Here is a 27387-nt window from a genome sequence, read left to right as displayed (position 1 = left end):
ATGGCGACACCTCAACAGGTCCTCTTGGGAACTTTGGAGGATTTGGGAGCCGAGGACTTTAAAAAATTCAAGTGGTACCTGCAGCAGAAAGGAGTCCTGGAGGGCTTCACAGCAATCCCAAAGAGTCGACTGGAGAATGCAGACAGGATGGACACAGTGGATCAGATGGTGAAGACCTACTGTATAAACACCATCAAAGTGACCAAAATGGTTTTGGTTTTGATTAATCAGAATGATCTGGTGAAGAATTTCCCACCTACCATCTCAGAACCAACAGGTAGGTCATTAGAAAGGTATTTGACAGAGTACTTTCTCAGACTTTCTCAGCAGGTGGGGGGCAGAGTTTTACCTGTTTGTCTGTCGGAGGTGAACCTGTGTGTCTTGTTAGTGGAGCTGATGAGGTCATAATTAAAGAATCTAAATATAAGACGACACTATGAGACAAAACATGAGGACAGTACAAGAAATAAAAAGATTATTTAAAATTCTATTTATTTTATTGAGGAAAAGTTGTTGAAGTTAAGTTAAGTTAAGTTTAAATTCATATTTCTGGATAAATAAAAAAAAAAAAAAAATATATATATATATATATATATATATATATAGAGAGAGAGAGAGAGGGTTCACAAAAAGTTAGGGATATTCGACTTTCAGGTGAAATGTATGGAAAATGTAAAAAGTGAATGCTACAGTGATATTATATCATGAAAGTAGGACATTTAAGTATCAGCATGCAATGGTAGTTCCTTCATCTTAAACAATTTATTGAAAGAAAATCTACCAACAGTGGAGGGTAAACGAGGGTAAAGGTAAAATTGGGACGTGGCCAAAGGACGTCCACTCCTCTCCTTTCTGTGACTCTTCCAGTCTCTGTATCACTGTTCCAACCTCCTGATGACACTCTGTGACCCTCTAAGCTCAGTGAACACCTCCGTCTGAGGACTTCCTGTTTGAAGCCTCCAGTGTTGAGGTGCTGCTGATCAGCTGTTAAGTGTCGTCTTGGTCTCATGATGTCAGAATGTGAACAGCACGATGAGGAGGACTGTTTAAATACCAATTCTACCTGAAGCAGGAAATGTATTGGTGGTGGTTCATCCTGAAATTTCCCCTGAAAGCCGAATATCCCTAACTTTTTGTGAGTAGTGTATGTGTATATATGTGTATATATATATATATATATATATATATATTAAAAAAAATCCAGAAATATGATATATATATATATATATTATATTATATACTATAATAAAAGAGTCACTTTTAGAGTCTTCACTAAATGTTGAGCCCGTTTGGCCCTCGACTTAGACCGTGTTTTAAATTTTGGCCCTTTCTTTGATTGAGTTTGACACCCTTGATCTAGAGGAACCCCTCAAAGAGTCACCACCTTAATATGGTAGAGGAGTTTGTCTACTTCAGGGACCCTGGAAGTTGTTTCTCGGAGGGAAGGCTCCTGGAAGGGTCACCCAAGGAAAATTATTCCCAAAAGCTCAGACCAAGAATAATTTAAGAGCTTTTAAAAAGGAGAAATCTTGGAAGCAAGCTAATCATTCAAATCAGGTGTTGTCTCAAGCACACCTGATGCAGCTAATGAGGCCTTTGATTAATTGCATTAAGTGTGCTTGAGACAAAACAAACAAGGAAAATGCAAGACACTAAAGGCATGGAGTGTTCGCAGTCCCAATCTAGTGTTAGGAAATACAGGAGAACACATCATGCCGTCTTTGAGGAAGCTGCAGCATGGGCATCATTGGACCTTCAAACAGGACAATGATCCCAATCAAACCTTAAAGTCCACCAAGGCTTCAGGAAAAATCCTGTAAGACACCAGAGTGGCCGTCACAGTCACCTGACTTCCCACAGAAAATCTCTGGTGAGATTTGAAGAAGGAGGTTGCAGCACATAAACACAAGAATAATAAAGAGCTGGAGGCTGTTGTTCATGAGGAATGAGCTCCTCAGATTAAACTAAACTAGCTAAAAGGTGCTCTACTAAGTACTAAAGATACTTGTCAGGAAGGGGCTGAATAGTTTAGAGACTGCAGTTGCCAAAAAAGTGGCATGTTGTGTTGAATTTGGAGAAACCACCTGTCATACTCATTTAAGACAGTTGAAAGTTTGTAGATTTTGCAGATACTACTACTGTACTTGTTACTAATTTGTGATGTGGATTCAATAATGTTGAGTCCAGCTGTATTTGCTGATACATTTGTTGTGCCATCTTATCACTAATGTCTAATTTTTGTTCATTCAGAGATTCTTGCTGAGTGCCAGCGAAAACTCAAGTCTACCCTGCAGAAGAGGTTCCAGAGTGTGTTTGAGGGCGTCGCCAAAGCAGGAAACCCAACGCTGCTGAACCAGATCTACACAGAGCTCCACATCACAGAGGGGGGGGCTGCAGAGGTCAACAATGAACGTGAGGTCAGACAGATTGAAGCAGCTTCCAGGAAACCAGACAGACCAGAAACAACCATCAGATGTGAGGACGTCTTCAAAGCCTCAGATGGAAGAGAGGAACCAGTCAGAACAGTGATGACAAAGGGAGTGGCCGGCATCGGGAAAACAGTCTTAACGCAGAAGTTCACTCTGGACTGGGCTGAAGACAAAGCCAACCAGGACATACAGTTCATGTTTCCTTTCACCTTCAGACAGCTGAATGTGCTGAAAGAGGAAAAGTGCAGCTTGGTGGAACTTGTTCATCGATTCTTTAGTGAAACCAAAGACGCAGGAATCTGCAGGTTTGAAGAGTTCCAGGTCATCTTCATCTTCGACGGTCTGGACGAGTGTCGACTTCCTCTGGACTTCATCAACAATGAGACCCTGACTGATGTGACAGAGTCCACCTCAGTGGATGTGCTGCTGACAAACCTCATCAGGGGGAATCTGCTTCCTTCTGCTCGCCTCTGGATAACCACACGACCTGCAGCAGCCAATCAGATCCCTGCTGAGTGTGTTGGCATGGTGACAGAGGTCAGAGGGTTCACCGACCCTCAGAAGGAGGAGTACTTCAGGAAGAGATTCAGAGATGAAGAGCAGGCCGACAGAATCATCTTCCACATCAAGACGTCCCGAAGCCTCCACATCATGTGCCACATCCCAGTCTTCTGCTGGATCACTGCTACGGTTCTGGAGGTTCTGCTGAAGAACCCAGATGGAGGAGAGCTGCCCAAGACCCTGACTGAGATGTACATCCACTTCCTGGTGGTTCAGCAAACTGAAGAACATCAAGTATGATAGAAAATCTGAGACAGATCCACACTGGAGCCCAGAGACCTGATCTTCTATGAATCAGACCTGACAGAGTGTGGCATCAATATCATAGAAGCCTCTAAGTACTCAGGAGTGTTCACACAGATCTTTAGAGAGGAGAGCGGACTGTACCAGGACAAGGTGTTCTGCTTCGTCCATCTGAGCATTCAGGAGTTTCTGGCTGCTCTTCATGTCCATCTGACCTTCATCAACTCTGGAGTCAGAACTGGCAAAAATAACACTGTGTGAAGTCATACTGTTCAACCGCAGAAGAGAAGGGGAAGTTTCAAAGATGCCACTGAATGCTTTCTCGCTGAGAGAAGCCTCGTCCACTCATCTGGATGTCGAGCTCGCTCTGTCCGAGTCAGTGAGGAAGCTTTGCAAGTATTTCCAAAGAATTGAGATCAAAGGCAAACGAGGAAGAAAGGTCCTCATCCTCCTGACCCCTGATATGTTGGCTATGTTCTATGGACCTGCTCGTCGAGACTCGTCAAACCTGCGAGGTCCCAAATGAAAATTTGTTTGTTTGGTAGACCACAAGCACTCAGTCATGCTCTCCTGCCTGCTGTGAGATTCCCTCTCACCTCTGTCTCTCTCACCACCTTGCCACACCCCCCCATCTACTGATCAGTTCCACCTGTTGCTCCCAGCTGTGTCTCATCTCCACTCATCATCCAGCCAGCATTTAAGCAGCTCCGGTCCACTCACTCACTGCCAGATTGTCTTTGCGTCCCTATGATTGTGCGATTGACCTCCTACCCGGCACTTCTACTACTACTTCACTTTAGTACTCCTTATCTGCCCCAGAAAGAAAGGCCATGGAGACCTACGTCAATGACTCTCTGGCTGCAGGCATACGCCCCTCCTCATCCCCTGCTGGGAGATCCATGAAGCCTGGCTTCAGTGTGTGAATGCGTATGAAAGAATAGTCTCCTCCTAATTAGATCCCTCCTGTACTAATGTGTGTGTGAATGGGTGAATGAGGATGTCATGTAAAGCGCTTTGAGTAGTTGAAATCACTAGAAAGGCGCTATACAAATACAGACCATTTACCATCTCGTCTGCCTTTGAACTGCTCCATCTTCGCCAAGCTTGAACTTAATGACGTGCTCAGAGTTCCATGCCTCTTCCGTCTCATTCCTGGGGTACATCGTGGCCCAAGGAAGTATCCAAATGGACCCAGCAAAAGTTTGCAGTCACCTCCTACAACTACAACTACAGCTCTGTGGCACGATATAAATAAAGATTGATTGATTAAATTGTCATAATGTTCTATATTATCATAATGATTATAATTATTGTATTGTCAAGATATTTAGTTTCTTCCACATTTGTCAAAACCATGTGGTCTATTTATTTACTAAGTAATGATCACATAAAGTCAGACCACATCAATACTGGAGGTGCTTTTATTTTGGACAAATATTTGCCCGTTATGATGCAGAATAAGATCTTGCTGTGTGTGAACACCTTTCTTCTAGTGACTTCAGACTTTGATTTAATTCCTTGGACAAGTCCAGTTGTGGAATAACTATGAGCTGGATGACTGAGAATCTTCACAGACATTTAGTTTCATACTATAAATATATATGTATATGATAATAATTCATATTTATGTATTATTATTTACTGAATGTGCAAAAAAGATTTATTGTACCAGCTTTAGTTTCATTCATTTGGTTATTAAAGGTTGTATATTTCTGATAGAACTTTCTCCTGTTATATTAAAGGTTTTCTAATTGAGGAAGACGATGTTTTACTGTGTCGAAGTGGTTACGCCTGCACACTCACTGCCTGCTGCTGAAGTCTGATTAAAGCTGCCATATTTATACATCATCCACACCAGCAGGCCGATCAGGTGTGTTTAACCATCCAAACCATCCAATGACTGGGAAACAGCAAACACAGGTTTATTTTCTATATGAACAGTAACATCATATCAGATTCATCATCACGTGCATCAGACAAAGGTATTAAGCTCTTTACACGAAAAGTGCTGAAACATTTCTACACCTGAAGAAGTAATCATCACCTTGATAAGATAAATGTGTTCTGTAGGATAAGATATTTCTTTATTAGTCCCACGACGGGGAGATTTCTGTTCCTGCAGGCAGAACACTGAAAGGTGAACACAGTCAGTTTGAAGAGAAGCTCTCAGACTCACATTTTAAAACTCTTTCAAACCAAAATAAGCAAAACGAGCAGCTCCCATTACAACACAAACAACTTGATCAGATTCAGTTGTTTGTGTGATCACAGTGATCAGCTGGTCATACTGAGAGTGTTTCTGGAAACAGGAGGAGACTCTCCCTCCTATGGAGAACACAGAGACACTGAGGAACCAGACCACCAAAAGCCAAAGCCAGCATACAGAGGCTCAGTGAAGGTGGTCCTGAAGGTGTGGAGGTGGATCAGTGAGTCAGAGGAGACTCTGTAGAAGGACAGAGAGCCGGCAGGACAGTCCAAGTACACTCCTACTCTACCAGAGGAGGAGGAGGAGGAGGAGGAGGAGGAGGAGGTTGTTTCTTTGTTATTGTGCCTGACAGAGTAACCACCACCTGAACACTCCAGACTCCAGGACTGATCATTTAATCCAAACCAGCAGTCCTTAGTGGTTCCACTCCTCTTGATTCCTCTGTAACTCACAGCTACATAAACCTCTCCTCTCCACTCCACCTCCCAGTAGCAGCGACCAGTCAGACCTTCTCTGCACAGCAGCTGAGGACAGTAGTTCTTAAATCTCTCTGGATGATCAGGATATGGCTGCTGCTCCACCAGTGTCACCGTCCTGTTGTTGTCAGACAGTTTGAGGAATCCGTTCACTGTGTTTGTGTCCACTGAGAGTTCACAGGAATCTGATGGAGAGAAGAAGACACCAAACAGCAGCAGGTTATCAGCTGATCCAACTGTTGGCTTTGACTTTAGTTTATTCAGGGTCGAGCAGCTGGAGCCTCCTTCTTCTTCTTCTACACTGCGTGAACCGGTTCTGCTCAGTCACGGCTCAGGACTCAGCTGATGCAGAAGATCTGGTGATCAATGACTGATGACAGTTTGTGGGGCTGATTACATCATATTTAAATGTCAGGACACCTTCTGTGATCCGACCACCACAGAGAACATAGAACCACAGGAACTAGTGACCATATTTAGGAACTACAACTAGTGGAAAGATCCTCAGCACTGATTCATGAAGCCAGAGAACCACAGCAGGAGAACCAGGACCAGGATCCACAGGAACCAGAGAACCACAGCAGGAGAACCATGACCAGGATCCACAGGAACCAGAGAACCACAGCAGGAGAACCAGGACCAGGATCCACAGGAACCAGAGAACCACAGCAGGAGAACCAGGACCAGGATCCTCAGGAACCAGAGAACCACAGCAGGAGAACCAGGACCAGGACCCTCAGGTCCTGGTCCTGGTTCTCCTGCTGTGGTTCTCTGACTTCATGAATCACTGCTGAGGATCTTTTTACTGATATTAGTCCTGTTATAATCGTGTTTTTCACTGTTACCGTATTGATCAGTGTCAGTCATATTGATCAGTATTAGTCATATTGATCAGTATCAGTCACATTGATCAGTCATATTGATCAGTATCAGTCATATTGATCAGTATCAGTCACATTGATCAGTCATATTGATCAGTATCAGTCACATTGATCAGTCATATTGATCAGTATTAGTCATATTGATCAGTCATATTGATCAGTATCAGTCACATTGATCAGTCATATTGATCAGTATCAGTCATATTGATCAGTATCAGTCACATTGATCAGTCATATTGATCAGTATTAGTCATATTGATCAGTCATATTGATCAGTATCAGTCACATTGATCAGTCATATTGATCAGTATCAGTCATATTGATCAGTATCAGTCACATTGATCAGTCATATTGATCAGTATCAGTCACGTTGATCAGTCATATTGATCAGTATTAGTCATATTGATCAGTATCAGTCACATTGATCAGTCATCTTGATCAGTATCAGTCATATTGATCAGTAACAGTCACATTGATCAGTCATATTAATCAGTATCAGTCACATTGATCGGTATCAGTCATATTGATCAGTGTCAGTCACATTGATCAGTCATATTGATCAGTATCAGTCATATTGATCAGTATCAGTCACATTGATCAGTCATATTGATCAGTATCAGTCATATTGATCAGTATCAGTCACATTGATCAGTCATATTGATCAGTATCAGTCATATTGATCAGTATCAGTCACATTGATCAGTCATATTGATCAGTATCAGTCACGTTGATCAGTCATATTGATCAGTATTAGTCATATTGATCAGTATCAGTCACATTGATCAGTAACAGTCACATTGATCAGTCATATTAATCAGTATCAGTCACATTGATCGGTATCAGTCATATTGATCAGTATCAGCCACATTGATCAGTCATATTGATCAGTATTAGTCATATTGATCAGTATCAGTCACGCTGATCAGTCATATTGATCAGTATTAGTCATATTGATCAGTATCAGTCACATTGATCAGTCATCTTGATCAGTATCAGTCATATTGATCAGTAACAGTCACATTGATCAGTCATATTGATCAGTATCACCCACATTGATCAGTCATATTGATCAGTATTAGTCATATTGATCAGTATCAGTCACATTGATCAGTCATATTGATCAGTATCAGTCACATTGATCAGTCATATTGATCAGTATCAGTCACATTGATCAGTCATATTGATCAGTATCAGTCATATTGATCAGTAACAGTCACATTGATCAGTCATATTAATCAGTAACAGTCACATTGATCAGTCATATTAATCAGTATCAGTCACATTGATCAGTATCAGTCATATTGATCAGTATCAGTCACATTGATCAGTCATATTGATCAGTAACAGTCACATTGATCAGTATCAGTCACATTGATCAGTCATATTGATCAGTATTAGTCATATTGATCAGTCATATTGATCAGTATCAGTCACATTGATCAGTCATATTGATCAGTATCAGTCATATTGATCAGTATCAGTCACATTGATCAGTCATATTGATCAGTATCAGTCACGTTGATCAGTCATATTGATCAGTATTAGTCATATTGATCAGTATCAGTCACATTGATCAGTCATCTTGATCAGTATCAGTCATATTGATCAGTAACAGTCACATTGATCAGTCATATTAATCAGTATCAGTCACATTGATCGGTATCAGTCATATTGATCAGTGTCAGTCACATTGATCAGTCATATTGATCAGTATCAGTCATATTGATCAGTATCAGTCACATTGATCAGTCATATTGATCAGTATTAGTCATATTGATCAGTCATATTGATCAGTATCAGTCACATTGATCAGTCATATTGATCAGTATTAGTCATATTGATCAGTATCAGTCACATTGATCAGTAACAGTCACATTGATCAGTCATATTAATCAGTATCAGTCACATTGATCGGTATCAGTCATATTGATCAGTATCAGCCACATTGATCAGTCATATTGATCAGTATTAGTCATATTGATCAGTATCAGTCACGCTGATCAGTCATATTGATCAGTATTAGTCATATTGATCAGTATCAGTCACATTGATCAGTCATCTTGATCAGTATCAGTCATATTGATCAGTAACAGTCACATTGATCAGTCATATTGATCAGTATCAGCCACATTGATCAGTCATATTGATCAGTATTAGTCATATTGATCAGTATCAGTCACATTGATCAGTCATATTGATCAGTATCAGTCACATTGATCAGTCATATTGATCAGTATCAGTCATATTGATCAGTATCAGTCACATTGATCAGTCATATTGATCAGTATCAGTCATATTGATCAGTAACAGTCACATTGATCAGTCATATTAATCAGTAACAGTCACATTGATCAGTCATATTAATCAGTATCAGTCACATTGATCAGTATCAGTCATATTGATCAGTATCAGTCACATTGATCAGTCATATTGATCAGTAACAGTCACATTGATCAGTATCAGTCATATTGATCAGTATCAGTCACATTGATCAGTACCAGTCATATTGATCAGTATCAGTCACAACATTGGTTATGAATTAGCTCTGTATAAAGAGAGGTTGATTGATAAAGACGATTAATTGCATCTATATTTATTAAATGTTCATAAGTCAAAGAAATAAAGTGACAGGTTGTCATCTGTAGCTGACTAGAAGGCTGCAGTGTGGAGTCTGTAAATATCTTTAAACATCAGATTGTGAGCTGCTCTGAATCCACACTCACACTTCCACGGAACAGGTTTCAGCCTGTGTTCTCCACCGTGGTCCATCCTGCAGGAAGAAACAGTCAGAGGATGAAAACAGGAACATTTCTATAGAGATGGTTTGTCTCAGTATTATTACTGAACATGTTCTGCAAATAAAACACAACTTCCACAATAAAACCTGTGAATATATCAAATGAATCTACAGAGAAATGAAAAGCGTTTGTGAACGTCTTCCCAACATTAAAACTTTCAAACTGATATTTGTGAATCCTTGAATTTCAGACAAACGTCCCACCAAAGTAAGAGCACGCCGTCTCTACGAGCTGATGAGAAAACAACCAGCGATAAATGATGCGTTCAGTGTTTCATCACGTTAATGTGACGCTGATTATTAGTGTGTGTTCATTTGTTCTGGAGACGTTCTAGCACACACACTTCTGTCTGAGGATGCTCGTGGGCTTGTGCTGCTTCTTCAGAAATACTTCTGCTTCTGACGCAGCAGCACAAGGAAGCTGGACGTCTTTCCCTCCCTTATCTTCATGTTTAACCTTCAGTATCTAGTGAGGACTGGAAGCTGCAGCAGCGACAGCAGGCGAGCAAACAGCTGCTGTGCCGTTAGTCAGAATAACTTCTTCACACAAGCCTCAAACACAAGAATCCCAGCATGCAACGTCTGCTGTGTCAATGTTGGGAAAGTTACTTACAAAATGTAAAATATTTCATGTTACTTTCATTTGAAAGTAATACGTTTCTTTACAATCTTACTGCCTGTGTAGAGTAATGTGTTAAACTACTTGTTACACTACTTTTGAATTATATTGTTTTTATTTCTGGAATTTATGTTTTCTGATCCATGTTATATTGGCAAAATATCTGAGTTTACAAATCTTTTTCTGTATTTGTGGAAGTTGTTTTATATGTATAGATTACACATTCACACACAGATTGTTGAGAGCACGAACACCAGGTTTTAGCTCTGTTCATACCTGAGAGTCTCCAGTCTCCACTGTGGATCATCCAGTCCAGCAGACAGCAGCTTCAGTCCCGAGCCTCCTGGATGGTTGTAACTCAGGTCCAGCTCTCTCAGATGGGAGGGGTTGGAGCTCAGAGCTGAGGCCAGAGCAGCACAGCCTTCCTCAGTGACCAGACAGAACGACAGCCTGGAATCAGGAAAAATATCACAAAATCTACACCTACTCTAGCTTGAGGACATGCCTAAAAAATAATCATATCAAGAAGAATAATCATAAATGACAGCATGGAATTAGTTTTCAAAATGGTCAAGTACCAGTCATCAACACAAAGAGACAACTTAATGATAGTCTTGATGTTTTCATTTCATTAGTTTGAAAAGTTCCCCATCAATCAGCTTCAGAAATCTAAGAAATCTCAAGGATTCAAGGACAGAACAGACTTAGGAATAATGAAATAAGCATCTTTGATATGTAGCAAGAGTCACTGATGAAACCATCAACCTGTTTTAACAACCAAGTCACAGCTGCACTCATGTTATCAGGACAGTCTTTAAGAAGTTCCGTATTTCTTTAACACTGACGTGAAAGTAAAGCAGGATTTAAAAGGCCTTTTGATATGTGGCTGAACTCTGACCTGAGAGTCTCCAGTGTACAGTGTGGACGCTTCAATCCAGCACAGAGGGACTTCACTCCTGAATCCTTCAGGTCGTTGTTACTCAGGTCCATCTCTGTCAGATGGGAGGGGTTGGAGCTCAGAGCTGAGGCCAGTGCAGCACAGCCTTCCTCAGTGACCAGACAGAACGACAGCCTGGAATCAGGAAAAATATCACAAAATCTACACCTACTCTATCTTGAGGACATGCCTAAAAAATAATCATATCAAGAAGAATAATCATAAATGACAGCATGGAATTAGTTTTCAAAATGGTCAAGTACCAGTCATCAACACAAAGAGACAACTTAATGATAGTCTTGATGTTTTCATTTCATTAGTTTGAAAAGTTCCCCATCAATCAGCTTCAGAAATCTAAGAAATCTCAAGGATTCAAGGACAGAACAGACTTAGGAATAATGAAATAAGCATCTTTGATATGTAGCAAGAGTCACTGATGAAACCATCAACCTGTTTTAACAACCAAGTCACAGCTGCACTCATGTTATCAGGACAGTCTTTAAGAAGTTCCGTATTTCTTTAACACTGACGTGAAAGTAAAGCAGGATTTAAAAGGCCTTTTGATATGTGGCTGAATCCTGACCTGAGAGTCTCCAGTGTGCCGTGTGGACGCTTCAGTCCAGCACAGAGGGACTTCACTCCTGAATCCTTCAGGTCGTTGTTACTCAGGTCCATCTCTGTCAGATGGGAGGGGTTGGAGCTCAGAGCTGAGGCCAGAGCAGCACAGCCTTCCTCAGTGACCAGACAGCCTGACAGCCTGGAATCAGGAAAGAGTTGGTACAATTTCTCAATGAAAAAAGAACTGCAAGAAAATCTACACCTATTCTCAGACTGTTATCATTACCAGGTCATCAAATATTGTCGTTTTGTCGACCCCTTTTGTGTCTGATACCGACTAACAAGGCACCCTGAAGTGTCTGTGCGAGACGCTAGAGGGCAATATAGTGTAAATAGTGAGAAAGTCTGCAAAGGAAGGGGGTCAGATTGGATAAATGGATGGATGGATGAATAGATGGATGGATGAATCGGTCAGACACTGAACTTTCAGCCAGGAGACAGTTTCACCCAAACCATCTTTTAACCAGGTGTTCATCATTCTTGCCTCATGATGAAGGTCCAGTAGACCTGTGGCGAGGTCAGAGTCCTGTGAATCTCATACAGATGCTAAACAGAGGTCAGCATTTGATGACATGGGAGTGAGGAATGTTTGGAGTGAAGGGCCAGATCAGTGTTTCTGAACATCTAATGCTGCAGCTGAAGGGTGCCTTGTGCCTCAGTACCAGACGCTGAGGGATGTGTCTTTGACGACCTGGTAATGAGAACAAGTTAGTATCTACTGAGTCGCTGGCTCATAGACATACATCAAAAACAGAAAGACACACACAAACAGTGATGCAGTTATACAAACCAATGTAGAGTATTCAGAGTTACAGTTACAACTCCTTTCCTGTTTTGTTCGTTTGATGCCATTTTACAGAGAGTTCTATGAGAAGAATGATCCCTCAGATGTGGAGTCTTCTCATCAGCATTAACCTGAGTGTAAACTAACGTTTTAATCAGCTGATAACAAACAGCTGATCTCTGACCTGAGAGTCTCCAGTGTGCAGTGTGGACTCCCCAGTCCAGAAGACAGGATCTTCACTCCTGCATCCTTCAGGTTGTTATCACTCAGGTCCAGCTCTGTCAGACTGGAGGACTGGGAGCTGAGAACTGAGGACAGAGCTGCACAGCTTCTTTCAGAGAGGTTACAGCCACTCAGCCTGAGGAAGAGACAGTGATAAACACAATGGTAGACTTTCTTCTTCATGAAATATAAAGACTAGAAATGAATATATCCAGTGATCCATCCACCTACAGAGCTTTGCTGGAGGCTTTGACCACTAGCAGCAGCCTCAGAAGAGCCTCCTCTGAAGCAGAGTATTTCTTCAGCTCAAACACGTCCAGATCTTCTTCTGATGACAGTAAGATGAAGACCAGAGCTGACCACTGAGCAGGAGACAGTTTATCTGTGGAGAGACTTCCTGATCTCAGGAACTGTTGGATCTCCTCCACTAGAGAACGATCATTCAGTTCATTCAGACAGTGGAGCAGGTTGATGCTTCTCTCTGGAGACAGATCCTTGTTGATCTTCTTCTTGATGTATCTGACAGTTTCCTGATTGGTCTCTGAGCTACTTCCTGTCTGAGTCAGCAGACCTCGTAGGAGATTCTGATTGGTCTGCAGTGAAAGACCCAACAGGAAGCGGAGGAACAAATCCAGGTGTCCATTTGGACTTTGTAAGGCCTTTTTTACTGCACTCTGGTAGAAATGTGTGGGTTTAGATGTATCTCTAAATAGTTTAGACCACCATTTTGCCTCTGACAGCAGATTGACTCCAGAGTTGATGAAGGTCAGATGGACATGAAGAGCAGCCAGAAACTCCTGAATGCTCAGATGGACGAAGCAGAACACCTTGTCCTGGTACAGTCCGCTCTCCTCTCTAAAGATCTGTGTGAACACTCCTGAGTACTTAGAGGCTTCTATGATATCGGTGCCGCACTCTGTCAGGTCTGATTCATAGAAGATCAGGTTCCCTTTCTGCAGCTGCTCAAACGCCAGTTTTCCCAGAGACTCGATCATCTTCCTGCTCTCTGGACTCCAATGTGGATCCCTCTCAGATTTTCCATGATATTTGACATTTTTAACTTTGGACTGGACCACCAGGAAGTGGATGTACATCTTAGTCAGGGTCTTGGGCAGCTCTCCTCCCTTTGGGTTCTTCAGCAGAATCTCCAGAACCGTAGCAGTGATCCAGCAGAAGACCGGGATGTGGCACATGATGTGGAGGCTTCGGGACGTCTTGATGTGGGAGATGATTGTGTCGGCCTGCTCCTCATCTCTGAACCTCTTCCTGAAGTACTCCTCCTTCTGAGGGTCAGTGAACCCTCTGACCTCTGTCACCATGCCAACACACTCAGCAGGGATCTGATTGGCTGCTGCAGGTCGTGTGGTTATCCAGAGGCGAGCAGAGGGAAACAAATTCCCCCTGATGAGGTTTGTCAGCAGCACATCCACTGAGGTGGACTCTGTCACATCAGTCAGGGTCTCATTGTTGATGAAGTCCAGAAGAAGTCGACACTCGTCCAGACCGTCGAAGATGAAGATGACCTGGAACTCTTCAAACCTGCAGATTCCTGCGTCTTTGGTTTCACTAAAGAATCGATGAACAAGTTCCACCAAGCTGCACTTTTCCTCTTTCAGCACATTCAGCTGTCTGAAGGTGAAAGGAAACATGAACTGTATGTCCTGGTTGGCTTTGTCTTCAGCCCAGTCCAGAGCGAACTTCTGCGTTAAGACTGTTTTCCCAATGCCGGCCACTCCCTTTGTCATCACTGTTCTGACTGGTTCCTCTCTTCCATCGGAGGCTTTGAACACGTCCTCACAGCTGATGGTTGTTTCTACTGTTGCAGGTTTCCAAGATGCTGTTTCAACCTGTCTGATCTCATGTTCCATGTTGACCTCTCCCGTATCTTCCATCATGATGTAGATCTCAGTGTAGATCTCATGTAGAAGTTTTGAATTTCCTGCTTTTGTGATTTTCTCGAACACATATTGAAACCTCTTCTTCAGGTTGGATTTGAGTTTATGCTGGCACTTGGAAAGAATCTCTGAATGAATTAAAATGAGACACAATTCAGAGGATGGCAGGGAAAACATGAGTCATCAAAATGTAAAGTACAATATCTTACATTGTCATATCCCTTTTTAATGACCTACCTGTAGGTTCTGAGATGGTGTTTGGTAAATTCTTCAGCAGATCATTCTGATTCATCAAAATCAAAACCATTCTGGTCACTTTGATGGTGTTTATACAGTAGGTCTTCACCATCTGATCCACTGTGTCCATCCTGTCTGCATCCTCCAGTCGACTCTTTGGGATTGGTGAGAAGCCTTCCAGGACTCCTTTCTGCTGCAGGTACCACTTGAATTTTTTAAAATCCTCGGCTCCCAAATCCTCCAAAGTTCCCAAGAGGACCTGTTGAGGTGTCGCCATCTGGCCTCTCTGTCAAGATACAAAAGATTGTTTTAAGATACTGCAGTTTATAATTTTAACATTTCATGAAAGCACAGGTTGATAATCAATGTTAAGAAAATGGCAGAAAAGATTTCCTGTATCCGTCCTTGTGACAGCGGAGCTGAACCAATCTGTTTGAGAAGCTGCTCCGCTGTCTGTCCAGTAGTGGGTGAAGTGGGTGGTCAGGTTTGTTCGTGGTCCTTCTTTCCACCACCACTTCAAAAGTGTCCGGTTTGCAGCCAGTCACAGAGCTTGATCAGTTTCTGTCAGTTAATTTATTCAGTCTGTTGGTGTTGCCGGCTCTGATGCTGCTCCCCCAACAGACCACTGCCCAGTACAGGGCGCTGCCTACAACAGACTGGGAGAAGATCTCCAGCATCTTGCTGCACACGTTGAAGGATCTGAGCTTCCTCAGGAAGTAGAGGCGGCTCATCCCCATCTTGTACACAGCGTCAGTGTTGGTCCTCCAGTTCAGTCCGTTGTCAGTGTGGATGCCCAGGTACTTGTACTCCTCCACAGTGGCAATGTCCTCTCCCAGGAGGTTCAGGGGCTGTGTAGCCGTCCTCTTCTTCCTGAAGCCGAACACCATCTCCCTGGTCTTTGCCACGTTGAGATGCAGATGATTCCGACCAGACCACTCCACAAAATCACCCACCAGAGCCCCGTACTCCTCCGTACCCTCCACCTCTTATACACCCTACAACTGCCACGTCATCAGAAAACTTCTGTAAGTGACACGACTCGGAGTTGTGTTTAAAATCTGAGGTGTACAAGGTGAACAGAACAGGAGACAGCACAGTTCCCTGTGGAGCTCCTGTACCACTGACCACCACATCAGACGGAGCGCTGCCTGTCTGTCAGGTAGTCGGTGATCCAGGAGATGGTGGGAGCGTCCACACTCATCACCTGCAGCTTCTCTCTCAGCAGGAAAGGCTGGATGGTGTTGAATGCACTGCAGAAATCAAAGAATGTGACTCTCCAGTGCACCCAACACCATCCAGATGTGAGAGAGCTCTCTGCAGGAGGTAGACGACAGCATCATCCACACCAAGATGAGACTGGTAGGAGAACTGCATAGGGTCCAGTGATGGTCTCACCTGCGATCTCAGATGGTTCAGGACCAGCCTCTCCAGCCTCTCCATCACATGGGAAGTGAGGGCAACTGGTCGGTAGTCATTTGGGTCCAATGGGGACGACTTCTTGAGCGCCGGAACCAGGCAGGAGGTCTTCCACAGTGTTGGTACTTTCTCCTGGTCCAGGCTCAGGCTGAAGAGGCGACACAGGACAGGAGACCGCTGGCTGGTGCAGGTCCTGATGATCCTGGGGTTGATGCTGCCAGGGATGGAGTTGGGGCAGTTGTCTGTGAAGGGGGAGTTGGGTCTGTGGGGCTCACTGGGTGGGATTGCAGGGGGGAAGTGGGGGAAGCATCATGGGAAGTGAGGATGAGGAGGAGGGGGCAGCAGGAGACTGTGAACTAAACCTGTTGAAGAAACAGTTCAGCTCGTTGGCCCTCTCCACGCTGCCAGTGATCCTTCATACCAGCCCACACCTCCTTGGTGTTGTTCTGCTGGAACTTGGCCTCCAGCTTCCTCCTGTAGGAGTCCTTGCACTCCCTCAGCTTCACCTTCAGGTCACGCTGCACCCTCTTCAACTCATCCCTGTCCCCAGCCCTAAAAGCCTTCTTCTTCTTCTTGTTGAGAAGATCCTTCAGGTCGCTGGTGATCCAGGGCTTGTTGTTGGGGAAGGAGCGTACAGTCCGGTCGGGATGTAAACAGCAACAACAATGGCGCAGGTGAACTCTCTTTTGTATTTCCTCTTCTTTGCCGTGAGCTTGGCTCCAGCCCTGCAGCCCCTGCGTTTCCTCCGGAGCTCCTCGAGGATGTGCAGCCTCTCTCCAGGCAGCAGCAGCAGCAGCGCTGGTTGCCGTAACGCCATCAGCTGTTCACAAGTGTAAACAATGCTCCCATACTCCTCCAGAACTTCATGATCAGAATCAGAATCAGAATTCCTTTAATAATCCCCAGGGGGGTATTGCTTTTTGTTACAATTCAATTCAATTCAATTCAATTCAATTTATTTGTATAGCCCAATATCACAACAGAGTTGTCTCACAGTGCTTTACAGAGTTCACTGAAATAAACCAATGTAAGTGAACAAACAATCTAATAAAGAGTCCAGCAGTCAATGAGGCCAATGGATTGGTCCGATGGATCAGTCCAAAAAGAATAATAACACACAGCTCCAAAAGAATAAGAATAAACTTCAAACACAAAGTAAAAATATAAATATATATAAAGTATGTATAAAAAATTATGTATTACAATAATAATAATAATAACAATAATACCACTGATAATAATAATATACAGTACAGGCCAAAAGTTTGGACACACTCATTCAATGCTTTTCTTTATTTTCATGACTATTTACATTGTAGATTCTCACTGAAGGCATCAAAACTATGAATGAACACGTGGAATTATGTACTTAACAAAAAAGTGTGAAATAATTCTAAATATGTCTTATATTTTAGATTCCTCAAAGTAGCCACCCTTTGCTTTTTTGATAGCGCTGCAAACCCTTGGTGTTCTCTCAATGAGCTTCATGAGGTAGTCACCTGAAATGGTTTTCACTTCACAGGTGTGCCTTGTCAGGGTTACTTAGTGGAATTTCTTGCCTTATTAATGGGGTTGGGACCATCAGTTGTGTTGTGCAGAAGTCAGGTTGATACACAGCCGACAGCCCTATTGGACAACTGTTAGAATTCATATTATGGCAAGAACCAATCAGCTACAGTGGCATGCAAAAGTTTGGGCACCCCTGGTCAAAATTTCTGTTAATGTGAACAGTTAAGAAAGTGGAAGATGAAATTATCTCCAAAAGGCATAACGTTAAACATGAAACACTCTTTTCAATATTTTAAGCACTGTCAGTGTATTATTTTTGTTTTGTACAGTTTTAGAGTGAAAAAGCACCCTGCAAAAGAATGGGAACCCCAGGAGATTTGTGCTCTCAGATAGCTTTGACCAAGGTATCAGACCTTAATTAGCCTGTTAGGGTCATGGCTTGTTCACAATCATCGTTAGGAAAGGCCAGGTGATGCAAATTTCAAAGCTTTATAAATACCCAGACTCCTCTAACCTTGTCCCAACAATCAGCAGCCATGGGTTCCTCCAAGCAGTTGCCTAGCACTTTGAAAATGAAAATGATTGATGCCCACAAAGCAGGAGAAGGCTATAAGAAGATAGCAAAGTGTTTTCAGGTACCCATTTCCTCAGTTTGGAACATAATTAAGAAATGGCAGTTAATAGTAACAGTGGAGGTCAAGATAAGGTCTGGAAGATCAAGAAAAATATCAGAAAACCACAAAATTCAGTGTCAGAAGTTTGCAAAAGAACATCTAGACAAGCCTGTTGCATTTTGGAAACAAGTTCTGTGGACCGATGAGGTTAAAATAGAACTTTTTGGCCGCAGTGAACATAGGTATGTTTGGACAAAAAAGGGCACAGAATTTCATGAAAAGAACACGTGTCCAACTGTTAAGCATGGGGGTGGATCAATCATGCTTTGGGGTTGTGTTGCAGCCAATGGCACGGGGAACATTTCACGAGTAGAGGGAAGAATGGATTCAATTAAATTCCAACAAATTCTGGAAGCAAACATAACACCATCTGTAAAAAAGCTGAAGTTGAAAAGAGGATGGCTTCTACAAATGGATAATGATCCTAAACACACCTCAAGAGGCGCAAGCTGAAGGTTTTGCCATGGCCATCGCAGTCTCCTCACCTAAACATCATTGAAAATCTGTGGATAGACCTCAAAAGAGCAGTGCGTGCAACACGGCCCAGGAATCTCACAGAACTGGAAGACTTTTGTAAGGAAGACTGGGCGAAAATCCCTCAAAGAAGAACTGAAAGACTCTTGGCTGGCTACAAAAAGCGTTTACAAGCTGTAATACTTGTAATACTAGGGTGGCTACTTTGAAGAAACTAGAAAATAAGACATGTTTTCAGTTATTTCACACTTTTTTGTTAAGTACACAATTCCACACGTGTTCATTCATAGTTTTGATGCCTTCAGTGAGAATCTACAATGTAAATAGTCATGAAAATAAAGAAAACGCATTGAATGAGGTGTGTCCCACCTTTGGCCTGTACTGTATAACATGTACATTCACGATGTAGAAGTAATGCCAAACAATGCCAACCAGTGCAAAAATCAAAAACAGAGAAGAAAACACCAACATTTAGCGGGAGGTGATGCAACAGGCTGCCGGAAGTGTATAAAATTACACAATAAATCAATCGCACCAAATGGATATTTCCAGATCATTTGTTAAAACCTCTCCACAGTTGAGTCAAACAGTGATCCTGATGATCAAACAGTTACACATTCCTCTGGTACGTTTCTTACCTGCTGAAGTGACTTCAGGTCGACTCGCAGACGCTTTCAATCTTCAACCTTCATGTGTGCAGGAAACACTGAGAATGAGGAAGCTGCTCATTCCTTCCTCGTCAGTGTGTCTCTGTGCATGTGATCTGAGGACGCACCCTCTTTACATCGGAGTTGAAAAAAGTTTCCTGTCCTTTACCTGACAGAGGCTGGAAAAGCAGAGAATGCTTTCTTGGTATTGTGTCAAAGGAAAAATACTCATTCATTCCTTCTAAACACTCCTCACTGTCTCCTTTCCTGATTCCTCTGTATGCCACTGCTGCATCAAGCTGTTCTCTGCACTCTGTCAGACCATTTCTACACAGCAACTGCACAACAACTATCCAAAGCCTATAAATATATACATTTATAGAACATGTTATCATTGGTGTCTATGCATGTATGCATGTATATATACAGAAGGCCTATGTTTGTGCTTATATGTACTTATGAAATTGTCATAAATATTATATATTATCATAATAATCATAATAATTGTAATATTATTGTATTGTCAAGATATTTATTTTCTTCCACATTTAATAAGTAATGATCGCATAAAGTCAGATCACATCAGTACTGGAGGAGCTTTTATTTTGGACAAACGTCACCACCTACTGAAATCTCGCGAGACTTACAACCATAACAGCCTGCATCCGGGTCTTTGGGTCAGCTGATCAAAACACGGAAGTCGTAGCAGCAGTTCAGTTGTGATGGCTGACAGCTGCTGGACAGTTTACATTTAAACTAGCAGAAGAAGAAGAAACGTGGCCTGTTTGACCTCGTGTCCACAGTCTCCTGTTCTCAGTCACCGCCCAGAGCTCAGAGCAGGATGGAAATGGATACTAATTGGAAACTAAACCAACACTTTGCTGGTCCCAAACCTGGATGAGGACATTTTGATGTTCTGACATTTAACAATACAGGAGAAAACTTATGCAATGTGGGTCTAGACAAACTATTTAAGTCATGAAGTTACTGTGAGAAGTGACGGCCTATTAGTAGAATAAACAGAAGAAAGTTAATTTGTGGCTGATTTGTCTTTTACTTACTTTTTGTCTCCCACAATGTTATTCCTCTCTCCTACAGCGTCCATGACAACTACATGCAAATTTCACATTATGCAAATTAGATGGTGACGCCATTTACCGACTTTTAGGAAATAGCCTGCTTGCTTACTTAATACCTGCTTTCCTCACTGAGGAGTTGGCAACACTGCAAACCTTGTGACACACTTCACACTCGACACGCTTCAAAGCATCATCACAGCACATAACATCACTATCGAAGGGCTTCTCCACCTGGAGATCTGCAGAGAACCAGATCGCAGGTCAGTTTGTTCTGAGACGCTGCTGGAAACACATTTTTTCAGGGTTTTTAAACATTGAAGTCTGTGGGTGGATTGTAAAAATCCTCTTCTTCTTCCCTTTGAAAGGCTTCTGCTTCCTCCTTTCAGCGCGAGACGGCCTCTGCCTTTCTGCTGCTTCAACAGTTTCCTCTCTTCAGCCCCTTGAACGTCCTCACGTTCAGCTTTTTCTACACAGTTAAACCATCAGAAGGTGGAGAAGTGTGTCCTGTTTGAGAGCCCGACACCGTTTCAGCTGTCTGAACTATCGGCTCCAAAGCAACAGGAAACCATTCAGCTTCCTCATTCACTCTGAAGTTACTTTGGCTCTGAAGCTTCCTCTATTTCTTTAATATTTTATTCTATATATTTATTTTGACTTAATTTCGTACCTCCTCATGTGTAAAGTGAATCTTCATCTCAGCAAAGTCTGCTGCTGCTCACAGTGACTTTGGTTCAGCTCTGGAGCCGAGGGCTTGGACTAGTACTGCTAGTACTACTAGTACTACTAGTACTACTAGTGCTACTGCTCCCTGTACTGGTACTGCTAGTACTAACACATTAGCAGTACTACTACTACTTCCACTAGCTTTTCTGCTACTCGTTATGATGCAGTTGTGCATTCAGCTTTTCAGCTACATTCATTCGCCATTTCAGCATCTTCAGCGATGTAATGAAGATAAATGTGTGAATAAGTTTCTGTGTCTCGTTTGGACAAACATCTTTTATTCTGGCTGTTTGTTTAAAAGGTGGGAGGAGGCTGATTTAATGAACTGATGATTTATGGCTTGATTAGTGGGCTTTAATTTCAGGGGAAGCATATAAACAATGAAAAGAAGAGGTCAGAGAATGGACCCTTGAGGAACCCCACAGGTTATTTTTGTTTGCTCAGATTTAAAATGACCAGTCGTCACAAAGTAGTCCCACTTTTCTAACCTGTCCAACAGCATCTCATGGTCAACAGCATCAAATGCAAAGATTTAAGATTAAAATTGTCAATGAAATGTTCCATGTGTGGCTACTCAGGTGATGTCATTTAAAACTAGTGCAGCCTCAGTGCTGTGGTCTAAAACCAGACTGAGGGGATTATTATGCACCAAGAAAGTGTTAAGCTGCAGGAAAACAACCCTTTCAATGGCCTTTCCCACAAAAGACCAGTCTGATGTTTGTCTGTAGTCGTTTATCACTGAGGCGTCTAGATCAGGCTTTTTCTAGAGAGCTTTAATAACTGCTGTCTTCAGGGCTCCAGGATCCATGTTGCTGCTGATCTGTAGTTGATCAGATGGTCAGTTAGCTCCACCTGGTGGACAGGTAGGAGAACTCCACCATCTGATCAGTGGCTCCTCTGACTCTCACTGGGTTTCTGCCACAGGTTGGACCAGTGTTTACGTCACTGGTGTTTGTCAGACTTGGACTCTGAAGGTATGAGGGTGTGACGGCGTCCTCAGATCAGATGCACACAGACACCAGGACTGACGAGGAAGGAATGAGCAGCTTCTTCTCTCCCAGTGTTTCCTCATGAAAGTGGAAAGCGTCTGTCAGTCCACCTGAAGTCAGTTCAGCAGCAGGTGAGAATCCGACCAGAGGAATGTGTGAATGTTGGGTTTTGACACTGCTGTGTGCTCCGTCTCTCCACTTTAATTCAGGACAGACAAACTCCCTCTACGAAACTTTAAGAAGTGAATGAGCATTGATCTGTTATGGTTGGGCTTCCCCAATGTTCTTTTAGTATGTTCTTGAACGTTACAGGAGAAAAAGATGGCGACACCTCAACAGGTCCTCTTGGGAACTTTGGAGGATTTGGGAGCCGAGGACTTTAAAAAATTCAAGTGGTACCTGCAGCAGAAAGGAGTCCTGGAAGGCTTCACAGCAATCCCAAAGAGTCGACTGGAGAATGCAGACAGGATGGACACAGTGGATCAGATGGTGAAGACCTACTGTATAAACACCATCAAAGTGGCCAAAATGGTTTTGGTTTTGATTAATCAGAATGATCTGGTGAAGAATTTCCCACCTACCATCTCAGAACCAACAGGTAGGTCATTAGAAAGGTATTTGACAGAGTACTTTCTCAGACTTTCTCAGCAGGTGGGGGGCAGAGTTTTACCTGTTTGTCTGTCGGAGGTGAACCTGTGTGTCTTGTTAGTGGAGCTGATGAGGTCATAATTAAAGAATCTAAATATAAGACGACACTATGAGACAAAACATGAGGACAGTACAAGAAATAAAAAGATTATTTAAAATTCTATTTATTTTATTGAGGAAAAGTTGTTGAAGTTAAGTTAAGTTAAGTTAAGTTTAAATTCATATTTCTGGATAAATAAAAAAAAAATATATATATATATATAGAGAGAGAGAGGGTTCACAAAAAGTTAGGGATATTCGACTTTCAGGTGAAATGTATGGAAAATGTAAAAAGTGAATGCTACAGTGATATTATATCATGAAAGTAGGACATTTAAGTATCAGCATGCACTGGTAGTTCCTTCATCTTAAACAATTTATTGAAAGAAAATCTACCAACAGTGGAGGGTAAACGAGGGTAAAGGTAAAATTGGGACGTGGCCAAAGGACGTCCACTCCTCTCCTCTCTGTGACTCTTCCAGTCTCTGTATCACTGTTCCAACCTCCTGATGACACTCTGTGACCCTCTAAGCTCAGTGAACACCTCCGTCTGAGGACTTCCTGTTTGAAGCCTCCAGTGTTGAGGTGCTGCTGATCAGCTGTTAAGTGTCGTCTTGGTCTCATGATGTCAGAATGTGAACAGCAGGATGAGGAGGACTGTTTAAATACCAATTCTACCTGAAGCAGGAAATGTATTGGTGGTGGTTCATCCTGAAATTTCCCCTGAAAGCCGAATATCCCTAACTTTTTGTGAGTAGTGTATGTGTATATATGTGTATATATATATATTAAAAAAAATCCAGAAATATGATATATATATATATATATTATATTATATACTATAATAAAAGAGTCACTTTTAGAGTCTTCACTAAATGTTGAGCCCGTTTGGCCCTTGACTTAGACCGTGTTTTAAATTTTGGCCCTTTCTTTGATTGAGTTTGACACCCTTGATCTAGAGGAACCCCTCAAAGAGTCACCACCTTAATATGGTAGAGGAGTTTGTCTACTTCAGGGACCCTGGAAGTTGTTTCTCGGAGGGAAGGCTCCTGGAAGGGTCACCCAAGGAAAATTATTCCCAAAAGCTCAGACCAAGAATAATTTAAGAGCTTTTAAAAAGGAGAAATCTTGGAAGCAAGCTAATCATTCAAATCAGGTGTTGTCTCAAGCACACCTGATGCAGCTAATGAGGCCTTTGATTAGTTGCATTAGGTGTGCTTGAGACAAAACAAACAAGGAAAATGCAAGACACTAAAGGCATGGAGTGTTCGCAGTCCCAATCTAGTGTTAGGAAATACAGGAGAAAACATCATGCCGTCTTTGAGGAAGCTGCAGCATGGGCATCATTGGACCTTCAAACAGGACAATGATCCCAATCAAACCTTAAAGTCCACCAAGGCTTCAGGAAAAATCCTGTAAGACACCAGAGTGGCCGTCACAGTCACCTGACTTCCCACAGAAAATCTCTGGTGAGATTTGAAGAAGGAGGTTGCAGCACATAAACACAAGAATAATAAAGAGCTGGAGGCTGTTGTTCATGAGGAATGAGCTCCTCAGATTAAACTAAACTAGCTAAAAGGTGCTCTACTAAGTACTAAAGATACTTGTCAGGAAGGGGCTGAATAGTTTAGAGACTGCAGTTGCCAAAAAAGTGGCATGTTGTGTTGAATTTGGAGAAACCACCTGTCATACTCATTTAAGACAGTTGAAAGTTTGTAGATTTTGCAGATACTACTACTGTACTTGTTACTAATTTGTGATGTGGATTCAATAATGTTGAGTCCAGCTGTATTTGCTGATACATTTGTTGTGCCATCTTATCACTAATGTCTAATTTTTGTTCATTCAGAGATTCTTGCTGAGTGCGAGCGAAAACTCAAGTCTACCCTGCAGAAGAGGTTCCAGAGTGTGTTTGAGGGCGTCGCCAAAGCAGGAAACCCAACGCTGCTGAACCAGATCTACACAGAGCTCCACATCACAGAGGGGGGGGCTGCAGAGGTCAACAATGAACGTGAGGTCAGACAGATTGAAGCAGCTTCCAGGAAACCAGACAGACCAGAAACAACCATCAGATGTGAGGACGTCTTCAAAGCCTCAGATGGAAGAGAGGAACCAGTCAGAACAGTGATGACAAAGGGAGTGGCCGGCATCGGGAAAACAGTCTTAACGCAGAAGTTCACTCTGGACTGGGCTGAAGACAAAGCCAACCAGGACATACAGTTCATGTTTCCTTTCACCTTCAGACAGCTGAATGTGCTGAAAGAGGAAAAGTGCAGCTTGGTGGAACTTGTTCATCGATTCTTTAGTGAAACCAAAGACGCAGGAATCTTTAGGTTTGAAGAGTTCCAGGTCATCTTCATCTTCGACGGTCTGGACGAGTGTCGACTTCCTCTGGACTTCATCAACAATGAGACCCTGACTGATGTGACAGAGTCCACCTCAGTGGATGTGCTGCTGACAAACCTCATCAGGGGGAATCTGCTTCCTTCTGCTCGCCTCTGGATAACCACACGACCTGCAGCAGCCAATCAGATCCCTGCTGAGTGTGTTGGCATGGTGACAGAGGTCAGAGGGTTCACCGACCCTCAGAAGGAGGAGTACTTCAGGAAGAGATTCAGAGATGAAGAGCAGGCCGACAGAATCATCTTCCACATCAAGACGTCCCGAAGCCTCCACATCATGTGCCACATCCCGGTCTTCTGCTGGATCACTGCTACGGTTCTGGAGGTTCTGCTGAAGAACCCAGATGGAGGAGAGCTGCCCAAGACCCTGACTGAGATGTACATCCACTTCCTGGTGGTTCAGCAAACTGAAGAACATCAAGTATGATAGAAAATCTGAGACAGATCCACACTGGAGCCCAGAGACCTGATCTTCTATGAATCAGACCTGACAGAGTGTGGCATCAATATCAGAGAAGCCTCTAAGTACTCAGGAGTGTTCACACAGATCTTTAGAGAGGAGAGCAGACTGTACCAGGACAAGGTGTTCTGCTTCGTCCATCTGAGCATTCAGGAGTTTCTGGCTGCTCTTCATGTCCATCTGACCTTCATCAACTCTGGAGTCAGAACTGGCAAAAATAACACTGTGTGAAGTCATACTGTTCAACCGCAGAAGAGAAGGGGAAGTTTCAAAGATGCCACTGAATGCTTTCTCGCTGAGAGAAGCCTCGTCCACTCATCTGGATGTCGAGCTCGCTCTGTCCGAGTTAGTGAGGAAGCTTTGCAAGTATTTCCAAAGAATTGAGATCAAAGGCAAACGAGGAAGAAAGGTCCTCATCCTCCTGACCCCTGATATGTTGGCTATGTTCTATGGACCTGCTCGTCGAGACTCGTCAAACCTGCGAGGTCCCAAATGAAAATTTGTTTGTTTGGTAGACCACAAGCACTCAGTCATGCTCTCCTGCCTGCTGTGAGATTCCCTCTCACCTCTGTCTCTCTCACCACCTTGCCACACCCCCCCATCTACTGATCAGTTCCACCTGTTGCTCCCAGCTGTGTCTCATCTCCACTCATCATCCAGCCAGCATTTAAGCAGCTCCGGTCCACTCACTCACTGCCAGATTGTCTTTGCGTCCCTATGATTGTGCGATTGACCTCCTACCCGGCACTTCTACTACTACTTCACTTTAGTACTCCTTATCTGCCCCAGAAAGAAAGGCCATGGAGACCTACGTCAATGACTCTCTGGCTGCAGGCATACGCCCCTCCTCATCCCCTGCTGGGAGATCCATGAAGCCTGGCTTCAGTGTGTGAATGCGTATGAAAGAATAGTCTCCTCCTAATTAGATCCCTCCTGTGCTAATGTGTGTGTGAATGGGTGAATGAGGATGTCATGTAAAGCGCTTTGAGTAGTTGAAATCACTAGAAAGGCGCTATACAAATACAGACCATTTACCATCTCGTCTGCCTTTGAACTGCTCCATCTTCGCCAAGCTTGAACTTAATGACGTGCTCAGAGTTCCATGCCTCTTCCGTCTCATTCCTGGGGTACATCGTGGCCCAAGGAAGTATCCAAATGGACCCAGCAAAAGTTTGCAGTCACCTCCTACAACTACAACTACAGCTCTGTGGCACGATATAAATAAAGATTGATTGATTAAATTGTCATAATGTTCTATATTATCATAATGATTATAATTATTGTATTGTCAAGATATTTAGTTTCTTCCACATTTGTCAAAACCATGTGGTCTATTTATTTACTAAGTAATGATCACATAAAGTCAGACCACATCAATACTGGAGGTGCTTTTATTTTGGACAAATATTTGCCCGTTATGAT

At 42.8% G+C, this 27387-nt stretch overlaps 3 protein-coding genes across 3 annotated transcripts; 2 read left to right on the top strand and 1 right to left on the bottom strand.

Moving 5' to 3' along the window:
• Nucleotides 1-4642, top strand: LOC139218277 (NACHT, LRR and PYD domains-containing protein 3-like). Its single transcript, XM_070849841.1, has 2 exons — nt 1-277; nt 2251-4642. The coding sequence occupies exons 1-2, from the start codon at nt 1-3 to the stop codon at nt 3228-3230; spliced, it is 1257 nt and encodes a 418-aa protein (XP_070705942.1). The 3' UTR covers nt 3231-4642.
• Nucleotides 4643-5086: 444 nt separating this feature from the next.
• LOC139217623 (NLR family CARD domain-containing protein 3-like) lies at nt 5087-19690 on the bottom strand. The gene is made up of 8 exons (XM_070848995.1): nt 19617-19690; nt 14906-15191; nt 13005-14796; nt 12736-12909; nt 11111-11284; nt 10489-10662; nt 9520-9566; nt 5087-6100 (listed from the first exon to the last, which is right to left on the bottom strand). Exons 2-8 carry the CDS (start codon nt 15180-15182, stop codon nt 5559-5561), a joined length of 3180 nt encoding a protein of 1059 aa, XP_070705096.1. The 5' UTR covers nt 15183-15191; nt 19617-19690; the 3' UTR covers nt 5087-5558.
• A 3047-nt stretch (nt 19691-22737) lies between these two features.
• LOC139218262 (protein NLRC3-like) lies at nt 22738-26196 on the top strand. The gene is made up of 3 exons (XM_070849826.1): nt 22738-23014; nt 24953-25883; nt 25950-26196. Exons 1-3 carry the CDS (start codon nt 22738-22740, stop codon nt 26194-26196), a joined length of 1455 nt encoding a protein of 484 aa, XP_070705927.1.
• Nucleotides 26197-27387: the final 1191 nt, after the last annotated feature.

This window comes from Pempheris klunzingeri, chromosome 18, assembly GCF_042242105.1.
Source record: "Pempheris klunzingeri isolate RE-2024b chromosome 18, fPemKlu1.hap1, whole genome shotgun sequence".
Lineage (NCBI taxonomy): Eukaryota > Metazoa > Chordata > Actinopteri > Acropomatiformes > Pempheridae > Pempheris > Pempheris klunzingeri.
Note: the sequence above shows the minus strand (reverse complement) of the source record. Positions and strands in the feature narration are given on the sequence as shown.

Coding starts and splice junctions, on each gene's coding strand:
- LOC139218277 (XM_070849841.1), top strand. CDS start 1: ATGGCGACACCTCAACAGGTCCTCTTGGGAACTTTGGAGGATTTGGGA. Junction 278..2,250: donor TACCATCTCAGAACCAACAG/GTAGGTCATTAG, acceptor TTGTTCATTCAG/AGATTCTTGCTGAGTGCCAG.
- LOC139217623 (XM_070848995.1), bottom strand. CDS start 15,182: ATGGCGACACCTCAACAGGTCCTCTTGGGAACTTTGGAGGATTTGGGA. Junction 10,663..11,110: donor TGTACACTGGAGACTCTCAG/GTCAGAGTTCAG, acceptor TCCTGATTCCAG/GCTGTCGTTCTGTCTGGTCA. Junction 9,567..10,488: donor TGGAGACTGGAGACTCTCAG/GTATGAACAGAG, acceptor TTCTTCCTGCAG/GATGGACCACGGTGGAGAAC.
- LOC139218262 (XM_070849826.1), top strand. CDS start 22,738: ATGGCGACACCTCAACAGGTCCTCTTGGGAACTTTGGAGGATTTGGGA. Junction 23,015..24,952: donor TACCATCTCAGAACCAACAG/GTAGGTCATTAG, acceptor TTGTTCATTCAG/AGATTCTTGCTGAGTGCGAG. Junction 25,884..25,949: donor CCCAAGACCCTGACTGAGAT/GTACATCCACTT, acceptor AATCTGAGACAG/ATCCACACTGGAGCCCAGAG.